A 10,549-nucleotide genomic window follows, 5' to 3' on the forward strand; every position below is an offset into this window, starting at 1 on the left:
ATGACAAGAAAAGCTGAAGAAAAGATTTAATTTGGGATCAAAGGCTATGAATGGAGACTTGATGCTCTTGAAGGCTGTGGTGCATTGTGGGCGATTCTCCAATATCTATCCCACTCCTGCTCCTTTGGGTAACAGCAATGTGTTTTGGGAAATGATACAGTTCAAGTGGTGGGTCCCATATCCGTTGTGACCCAATTCTAGCCAATAAGACATGAAGAGAGAGGGGTAAAGGTTTCTGGGAAAGTTCTCTGTTTCTCTTAAGAGAGAATAATGGGCAGTCATTCTCTCTTACCAGACATGAATGAGGAAGGCAGGCAGCTCTCTCACAAACTGAAGGAAGCCTTAGTGTGAGGATGAAGCCAACATAGTCACCAAGCCTTTGTGAGAAGGGTGGTATACTAAAGAGGTATGAAGGCAGCAGGAATTTACAGGACATGGAGATGGCAGAACATGAGGGGTGAGAGCAAAGGAACTAGCCTGGTCTCTCAGGTTATCGGTGTAGTACGGCACTGTGACCAGCTCAGCTGGGGCTCAGACATGCTCAGAGACCTTCTCTGTTTCCCCTCTCCCCGTCTCCTGAGCCTTCACATCTGTGGACGTACTTGCAGGTTTGTGCTGTGTCACTACTGAAGGAAGAGGCGCCTGGTGGGGGGGAAGAAGCAAGGAGAGAAAGGATGATGACCACAGGGGCGTGGTGTGCTAGCGCCGCCCTGTGGATCGGCTTGGACAGCTGCTGGTAGAGGGGCGAAGGTCAGCAGCAAACAGGACCAGAGCTGCAGCCGTAAGCAGAGCCACCTCTGGGTTCAGAGACAGTGTAGTACGGTTGGGGGCTGCTGGGGGGCTGCTGGGGGGAGGCTGTTCTTCCCCACCTGGCATGGTGCCCACCCTGTGTGGGTATGTCTGGCATTGGGGTTTCTGAAACCCCTGAACTGATCACAAACACTGCCACAATGGAGACTGCTGGTGGCAGTGGGTTCATGGGCAGTGGACATGGCTGAGAAGGAGCCAGAGCAGGGGAGGAGGAAGCACACAAATCCCAGTAGTGACCACACCTGACTGACTAGCTTCACGGAGCTTTGGTGTCTTGGACACCCGTGGCTCCTGACAAGGCGGCAAGGAGGCTCAGAGTCATTCCAAATGAGCCAAAATGCACATGTGACTCATTCTGGAGGTAATGGGTTGGGAGGCCAGGCAGCTAGGTATAGGTCCACTGATGGGAGCTATAGAAAATACATTTTGGGAGAAGACAGTTCAGTTTCAGGTTTGGGTTTGAGAAGGCCAGAAGTTCTGGAGGGGCAGGATGTGGCTCCTCAGGCTGGACTTGAGTGCTGTTACTGAAAAGGCTGTTTTTAGCAATGACTTGTATGGAGACAAGAACTCTCCTGTCAAATATGCAGCCAACTCAGGGGAAGAATAGACTATTCCACGGATACTTGTTAGGATTCTGAGGTGTGTTTGGGATCCCGGTGAAGACATCCAGGAAGTGGTTGGATATGAGCCAGCAATTCGAGAGAGAGAGAGAGAGAGCTGCACTAGAGATAACGGCTTTCAAAGTACACGTTGAAAAATATAAAGTTATGGGACTGGACGAAAGTATCCCGTGTATAGAATCAGTAGAGAGAAAATGACCAAAGACAGAAAATGAAGAGCCCCAACACTGAGGGACCAAGCAGAGAAAGAACAATTTTTAAAAGGCTTAGACAGAAGAGCCAGAGGGGCAGGAAGAAAATCAGGAGAGTGTGGAATAGCAGCAGACACAGGGAGGCTGTGTTTGAAGAGGGGGGGAGGGGCTGCTAGTTTCCAGTGCTGGCCAGAGGATAGCATAAGGGTCCCAGCAACACAGAGCAGTTTCCACCATGCAGATGGGGTTCAAGCTGGACTGCAGTAGGCTAAGGAATGACTGCGAGGGAAAGGGGACATGGCAAGTGCAGATAAGGCTTTCAAGAAGTTTGGCCACAAGGGGGAGAGAGAGGGTGGCAGCTAAAGGGGATGTGCAGTCAAGGGAGAACGTGAGACAGGAGTGCGTGGTGAGTCAGGGTGAGGATATAACTGATGGAATCACATTCAGAAGGTGGGAGGAGAAGGGGATCAGAGCTCAGAGATCAGGGGGACCCTAGAAGGAGCAGCGGGGGGCTTGAGGGGTAGGGTGTAGGCCCACTGGAACAGTTTCTACTTTCTGAGGAAGGAGCAGAGGAGGTCGTCTGCTGAAGGCAAGGGGGGACTTGAGGAAAACAGAAGCAATCTGAGATGATCACGTGGGACCAGGAGTGACCTCCAGCCAGGACCATAGAGGGACACTGTCAGGCAGAGCCGAGAAGAAAGTTGAGAGTAGAGACGTTGAGTCTGGGGAGGTGCTATTATGGATCGAATGTCTGTGCCCCACCCCCTCCCCCCGCCCGTGCCCGATTTTATCTTGAAGCCCTAACCCCTTGTGTGATGATATTTGAAGGTGGGGCCTCTGGGACGTGATTAGATTTATGCGAGGTCAGGGTGGGAACATTAGGGAGGGTATGTGTTGTGGTGAGCGCTGTTATTGTGTAAGACTGATGAATCACAGACCTGTACCCCTGAAACAAATAATACATTAATAATAAAAAATATATATAAAATAAAATTAAATTTAAAAAAAAGAAGAGGGGGCACCTGCGTGGCTCAGATGGTTAAGCGTCTGCCTTCGGCTCAGGTCATGATCCCAGGGTCCTGGGATCGAGTCCTGCATTGGGCTCCCTGCTCGGCGGGGAGCCTGCTTCTCCCTCTGCTTCTCTCTCTCTCTCTGTCTCTCATGAATAAATAAATAAAATATTTAAAAAAGAGAGAGAGAGAGAAGAGGAGGAGACCAGGGCTCACATTCTCCCTCTACCCATAGGTAATGAGGAAAGGCCATGGGAGGGCAGAGCAAGAAGGCGGCCATCTATAACCCAAAGAGTCCCCACCAGCCACCATCCCTGCTGGCACCTTGATCATGGACTTCCATCTCCCACCACTGTGAGAAAATAGCATTCCTGATATTTAAGGCCCCAGCCTTTTGCTAGGGCAGCCTGAGCTGACCAAGGTGCCAATCTGCACAGATGGCTGGTTCTCCTCCCTGAACCCTGAGCAGCCTGGGTATGAGGAGCATAGAGAGCCGGCAGTGTAGATCTGTAGTCTGGGCTCTGCTAGGCAGGCACATAAGAAGGACTACGGGCTCCTGGGAAAGGCAAGGCGCTTGATGGAGATGGGGCTCTCCGCATGCCTAGGGGCTTACCCACATCACAGCGACTGGTCCTTCTTCACGGGGCTTTCATGGGCAAAAGGGAAAACGGATTCAAAACACCCCAACCAGTTAAAGGTATCTGACAGTGTGGCCCCACTGTGGTGTCATGTGTGCAGGACATATTAACCACAGTCACAACTGTGATGTTGTAAAGGGACAGGTGACAAACAGAAGCCCAGTAGTGCTAGTCTGGATCAGGGGCCAGGAGATGAGGCTCTGTTTCAGACTCTGCTGCTGTGTGACCATGGGCAAGTTCTTTGCACTCTCTAGACTCTGGAATATTAGAATATTTAGCGTAGATTTTTTGTTTTGTTTTAAGATTTTATTTGTTTATTTGACAGAGAGAGACATAGCGAGAGAGGGAACACAAGCAGGGGAAATGGGAGAGGGGAGGGAGAAACAGGCTTCCCACTGAGCAGGGAGCTTGACATGGGGCTTGATCCCAGGACCCTGGGACCATGACCTGAGCCGAAGGCAGACCCTTAATGACTGAGCCACCCAGGCACCCCTAGCGTAGATGTCTTCTAAGGTCTTTTCCAGCTCTTAACATTTTCAGATTCTGGGTAATGTAAAAGCACTGAAATATCATGGATATTTCATTCATGACAACATTCTTGTCTCTATATAACACTTCCTCTGACACTTTTAAAAAAGAGATAACGGGGCGCCTGGGTGGCTCAGATGGTTAAGCGTCTGCCTTCGGCTCAGGTCATGGTCCCAGGGTCCTGGGATCGAGCCCCGCATCGGTCTCCCTGCTCCTTGGGAGCCTGCTTCTCCCTCTGCTTCTCTCTCTCTCTCTCTCTCTCTCCCCCCCTCTCCCTCTCTCTCCGTCTCTCATGAATAAATAAATAAAATCTTTAAAAAAAAAAAAAAAGAGATAACAGGCCCAGAATGGAGTCACCCATGCTAAGCCCCATATCAGCAAACCGAGACTTAATACCTAACTTAACTGTAGCTTCAGCCTCTCCCAGGAATGTCACCTTGAAGCCGTCAATCTGGAACTACCTGGTCAGCACCAGCGAGGTCATCTTCCTTACAGACCCTGCCATCCCTCAAAGAAGGTGGCCTTGCCTGAACAGTCCACTCTTTCCTGGAATAATTTTCTTGCGCAGCCTCCTTCTGCCTGTAAAAGTCTTCCATTTTGTACAGCTCCTCAGACCTCCTTTCTATCTGCTAGATGGCACAGCACCCAATCCATGAATCACTGAATAAAGCCAATCAGATCTTCAAATGTACTGAGACGAATTTTGTTTCTTAACAGTAAGAAGAGGTGTTTTTAAAGAGACTTATGTCACACCTTTTGGAAGGCTGACCGGAAATGTCGGTAGAGTTGTTTGGCGATGTTTCCAAATAGGCCAGGTTGGAAATTCTGGGAAACCCCCAGGAAATGCAGCAAGAGTCAAGAAGCCTTGCGAAGAGAGGCCTGTCCCCTCCGCAGTGTGCTTTTGTTTTGCTTTCCCTTCCCCCGGCTTCTGCCCTGGGCCCGCTCTTCCTTCCTCCGGGAAGCCCTCCGGCCACGGGTGCAAGCTCCTCACTGAGAGCTCCAGTGGCTGGGCACATTCCCTTCCCGGCCGCCTCCTACTGGCCCAACAGGAGCAGCTTTCCGGGGCACACCTGGACACTCACAGCAAATCAAGAGCCTCTCTGCCTTGCGGGTACTTCATTTGTACTCTCGAGAAGCAGAAGAAGCCTTGCAGGGGTCTAATTCAGGAGCAAGTGGAATGATAAAGCAGGCCTCCTTCCGGGCTCTCTGGTGCGGGGAGGGAGCCGCACAGCGCACACCGCATGCCCACAGGCTGCCCATGTGTACATTGCCCCAAACCAGAACTTTTGGGGGCTTTCCCATTTCTCTCCCCACCTCCTGACGGCAAACCTGAAAAGGGCCTAACATTGGCTCAGGCTGGGGGAGAAACAGTCCTCGGGAAAGACTGGGACTTGTTACCAGCCGCACTACCACTTCTGACCACCAGACTGCAGTGTCATGGTCACCAGGCGCTCCGGGAAGGAGCTGCAAAGCACTAAACCAGACGTAGGGCCTGTGCAACGGCGCAGGTGGCGCAGGCTTGAAACCGGTCTTGGCTCAGGGCCTCAAGGATCTGGAGATCCAGAAGCCAGCCCTGCCATCAGACAGGTGCTGACAGTGCTCAGGATGCCAGGCATCCCTTCGCTATTTCCCACCTGCCAGCCTGTCCTTTTCCCCCAATGTCCTCCCGACTCGACTATGCACAATACTGAGAGAAAATCGTATTTTCAGAGAAAGCCCCTAGGGTGCAGTTTTTGCAAAAGGTGTATGGTTTTACAATAGTTAGGAAATTTCTCTTGGGAAGTGGGAGAGCCCCTTCGGGAAACAAGCACAGAAAATCCAAGCTCTGCAAATTTAACTTTAGCTAAGCCCTCTCATTTGCTTCTAAAATAACCCAGCAACCCTTCATTTTTGTATTCAAAGCAGCCAGCATGTTCCAAACTATGTACAGACACCTGAGAAAGAACAGTGGCCCAGAAGTGGCTCCTAAGGTCCTGGCCAATGTTTAAAATGTCACGTAAGAGGTTATCTAGCAGCAACAGATATTTCTGTGTCTGAAGCATTTTTCCGAGGAAGCAATGTCTGAGGAGAAAAAGAGCTTGGGTGGCCGATGTGAACTTCTGGTCTCTAATCCCTGTGCTGCCTCATTGGAGGTACCCATGGAAACTCGGGGGATTATGCGAAAGCCTTCTTAGCTACTCACCAGTCCCGGCACCTACCCTTCTCTTTGGTAATCTTCGTCCAGATTTGACAGGAGTTGCGAGCCCGCCGTGGAGAGGTCGACCGCAGCCAGGGGCAGGTCACGATAGGCAAAGTTCACCAGCTGCACGGGAGCAATGCTCTTGGTTTCTTCGTCTACTTGCTGGGAGATGATCTCAACTTCAGAAATTCCTCCTTCTATGGCAGGCCTGAGTTGGGGAGAAGGGCAACAGGGCAGTCAACCCTCAAGAACAAAGTAATTTTTCTACTCCCCAAGGGAAGGAAGAGGAATGCATCAGAATCTATGCTGTGCTGGTGGCGAGTGGGGGAAGCTGGAGGTCGCCAATCCTCCACACTGGCCATCCAAGGGACTGGACTGAAGCCCCTGTGTCCTCTACCAGTTGGGGAACAATGGAAGAAGTGAAGGAGGAATTGCTCAGGTTTGAAAATAGGAGCTATGGAGGTAGGATCTTTATCAAGGGGGCTAAAGACCCAGATGAAAATTCTGCCCACCAGGAAAACCTGGGCTTAGATCTTTAGGATTTTTGGTCCCTAGACTTTATATTGGAGTAATATATTCTTTTTTTTTTTTAATTTATTTATTTATTTGACAGAGAGAGGGAGAGCATGAGCAGTGGGAGGGGGTGGCAGGGAGGGGCAGAGGGACAGGGAGAAGCAGGCTCCCCACTAAGCGGGGAGTCCAACACCTGGCTCGATCCCAGGACCCTGAGATCATGACCTGGGCCAAAACCCAAGAGCCAGACGCTTAACTGACTGAGCCACCCAGGCGCCCCGGAGTAATATACTCTTTTAAACTGTTTCCTGGGTTTCTCTGTAAAGGTCCTTTAAAATGTTTCTAACATCTGTACCACAATAGAGAAGAGAGGTTTCTGTTCATGACTGGATGTACTGCTGGTGGTTGGGGAACTGACCTGGAGAGACCACCTGGGCCTTGGACAGTGAGGACAGCAGGGGCCAGCTGTCCCTGGCTGCCACCCCCTTCCCACTTGAACTGGTTCTACTCCATCTCCCCTCTTAAGGCTGAGAGTAGGAAAAGGAGGCCACTTGATCAAACTTCTGGGGAGCTGTCGGTCTCTTACATCACTGGCAGCTTACGCAGGGCACTGCGAATACCTGACAGCTACTCTGGCAACACAAGGCTTCTGAGCTCGAGGCAGTATCACCTCCCAACCTCCTGGTGGATATATGGCAATTCAGTCACTACCGACATTAAGTGGGAAGAGGACACATCCTGTGGCGTGGCTGACAACAAAGAAGTGTCCTGTCCCAACACCAACAGGGACCCTGTGGAGAGATGCTGGGCTAGATCACTTTGCTCTAACTTCCTGGGGTGCCGTCTTCGGTCCCCCCAACACATCCCTGACCCTCTCTTAATCTGTAGAATCTGAGGGGCTGGGTCTTATGCTTCTGGCCAAACAATGAAGGTCAGAAAGAAAGATGGTGTGAATGGAGAGGAGTGGAAATTAAATGTCCGAGGGAACACTGAGAGGCGGGTTTTACTACTGGGGTGGCAGTCAGTCTTGGCAGCTGTTCTTGGGCTCTGTGTTGACTCCAAGGCCGACCTCCCTGGGGCTTCTCTGGAGCCTCAGCTTCTCCAGCTGAAACACAAGGAGGTGAAACAGAGGCTCCCTAAGGGCTCATTCTCACCCTAGCATCTGATATGGAGAAGAGACCTGGAGCATGGGGGAGGAGCTCTGCTCCCTCCACCTAAGTTCCAAACCTTCCTTTTCCAACCATCACTGAAAGCTAACCAGCCACACACAGCGGCAGTTATCCAGGAAGGTCAGAGCCGGATCTGCCCACTGCTCTCTTGCTTGAATCATGCAGATAATTGAGGAAAAAGAGGGATTTTTATTTGAATGCCACCGGTTGGGAGCCTAAACGACCTGGATTCACCAAGTAATTTCCAGTGCCCCGATTCTTTTTGGTAGGCCTTATTTAAACCTTTGGTTTTTGCTACCTGTCAAGCACAGATAATAGTACTCATCATTGTGTGACATTTACAAAATGACTCAAGATCTTCAGACAGAACAGTCATAGGATGTGAGGCTTCTGTGTTTCTCAACAATTGAAATAAAAGTGTGGGTGTTTAGTGGGGAATCCTGGCTCCTCCAGGTGTTTCCAAAAAAGTCAATGCTGGGTTGAATTTGTTCTCTTTTCTTCTGGGCTACTGACAGAAGCTACGGGTGGCTTAACTGCACACAGAGAACTTTCTGATCCGTGGGATGTTCAGAGGGCTGGAGTGAATTTCTGAGACTAACAGGATGTGGCTTTGAGCAGCAGGGGACAGGCTACTTCTGCCTTCCTGACTTTCTTGCTCTCTGTTTCCCCCCTGCCAGTGGTCATAGCAGCCCAGCACCATCTCTGGTCATGTGGTCATCTCAGCAGGAGGAAACAAGGCCTCGCTTGGTGGGAGTGAAGGTCCCACAGTTCATAGCCTGGGTGTTGAGACTAGCCTCTGGTCTCAGATATGAAGAACACTATGATGGACAATGGGTATTAATGGCCCCATCCTCCCATCAGCAGGAAGAGTATGATTCTCCCCCCTTGATTCTGGGCTCAGTTTTGTGATTTGTTTTGGTCAAGGGGATGTTAGCAGACGTGACACAGGCAGAGGCGTGACAAGGAGCTTCAATTTCTCTTGTACCTCTGTTATTACCATTGGAAGGTGACCAGCCTAGCCTATGGGAGGATAAGGGACACACTGAGCAGAGTCCAGTTTCACCGAGATCAGCTGACAGCAAGCCAAGCCCCGTATCTAAGAGTGATTCCAGATGAGCAGCTATCTATCTGGCTACCCCCCACATGGAGGAATAGATACCGATGCTGTAGTCTGCTCAGGTACCATGGTTGTTTGTTACACAGCATTACTGTGGGCAAGAAATAATGGGTTCCTGCTCCAGATGGCAGCAGCCAGCCCCAGAGCTAGGCAGGCTGGGGCAGTGTGGTGTGACAGAAAGAATGCTGTTCTCATCTTGGTATTTTTGCCAGTGAGTTGCAAAACACGAAATAAGTGATCACTTCACTGGTGTTTGGTAAGATGAAGTGGTGGTCTACGTGGCATCTTAGGTTCAGGGAACTGAAAGCACTTCTGCCCTTGGTTTCATAAAGCCTGCTTTTAGAAACCCTCTCGTGATTTCTAAATTTCCTTGCAATTCCCATTTTGTTAATTCACCTTAAGCATGTCCTAATCTTGTCTTGAGGTTTGCTTTTGAAGTTTTCCTCATTTTCCATGGCATCTTGCTAACGGAAGTGTGTATAGTGGTTGCTTGGAATCAGAAGATCCCTGTCTTATGGAAGATCTATTGCAACAGTTGTGGACTGCAGAATTTCTCTGCTTTTTTAAACCAAAAAATGAAATGACATTAGTGGGGCACTCAGAGAAAGAGCAGATTTTAACATATCATTTTAATGTCAGGCTCAAGGACAAAATTGTCTGGAGCTCCTCCATTTTCACAGGGCTGAGGAAGGAGCTGTTGGTTGCACCCACGATTCTGAGGTACCAACTCAGCAATTACAGAGAGGAGATCCCGGTGTTACTTACTGTGGATTGGTCATGTTGAAAGATGCAACCAGAGCCATGGGTTTTCTTGGTGTCTACTGGGGCTCAGCCGTCTTGAAGCCTGCCGTCAGCATTTCTAAGTGTGAGTTCTTACAAGACATACAAAATGGTACCTTGAAAACAAATAATTGAATGGTAGGAATTTATTACACTCACATGTCAAACCAAAGTCCTCCTAAACTCATCTAAAAATGGAAGTCCTTAGAACTTTCTTCGACATAGCGCTTTTCTTCAAAGTTATGTTTGAACAAAGTATATGTTGAACAGATTCTTACAATTACCCGATGTAATTACTCTCCTTTTTAGAGATGAATAAATATGTCCAGAGGGACAAGGTGACTTTTCTGTGTCACACATAGATGACAGAGAAAGCCAGATTGGACCCCAGGTTTTCTGATGTTTCATTTATAGTTCTTTCCACTTTTCCAGCATGCCTAAGCAAACCAGGGTAATTTATACTCCAGCTTTAGGAATCTCAAAAATCTCAGGTGTTTTCCCACAATGAGAGAGGCAGCACATCCTGGAGCCAGACTGCCTAGGGTGAGAGCCTGGCTCCCACTTATTAGCGCTGTCACCTTGGGTAAATTACTTAACCCCTTTGTCCCTAGTTTCTCCACCTATAAGATACGAATGATAATAGAACTAACTAAATGAGTTAATGCATGTGAAAACACTTAGAATACTGCCTGGCGTGTAGTGCTGGCTTTTATTATCACAAGTATTATTTTATAAATTTAAATTGCACAGTCTGTTGAATCTGAGCACATTCCAAAGCATTTGGATGGCTGAGTGTAAGATTTCCTCTTAAAATATGGACTAGGTAAACAGAGTATACTTTTCTATAAACCAGTGCCATGGGACCACCTGGAAGTCTTCTAAGAGACAGTAACAATCTGGCAGAAAGAACACAAAGAGACAGAGCTGGGTTCTGGGTGATTTTGTTCATGTTACAAGTGTGGTTGCTCCAAGGGGCAATCCTTATGGAGACTGC

At 49.2% G+C, this 10,549-nt stretch overlaps 1 protein-coding gene across 1 annotated transcript in view; it reads right to left on the reverse strand.

The window, feature by feature from the left end:
* TMEM266 (transmembrane protein 266) overlaps positions 1–9,584 on the reverse strand; it is a 69,532-nt gene extending 59,948 nt beyond the window's left edge. The window contains exons 1-2 of the mRNA XM_028092678.2: positions 9,541–9,584; positions 5,996–6,184 (exon numbers count right to left, since the gene is read on the reverse strand). Of these exons, the coding sequence (XP_027948479.1) occupies positions 5,996–6,184; positions 9,541–9,578 (227 nt within the window). The 5' untranslated portion in view covers positions 9,579–9,584. The remainder of the gene's footprint in view (positions 1–5,995; positions 6,185–9,540) is intronic.
* Between the last annotated feature and the right edge of the window lie 965 nt (positions 9,585–10,549).

This window comes from Eumetopias jubatus, unplaced genomic scaffold (assembly GCF_037043125.1).
Source record: "Eumetopias jubatus isolate StellerSeaLion01/CBP00866 unplaced genomic scaffold, mEumJub1_p1.0 scaffold_7, whole genome shotgun sequence".
Taxonomy (NCBI): Eukaryota; Metazoa; Chordata; class Mammalia; order Carnivora; family Otariidae; genus Eumetopias; species Eumetopias jubatus.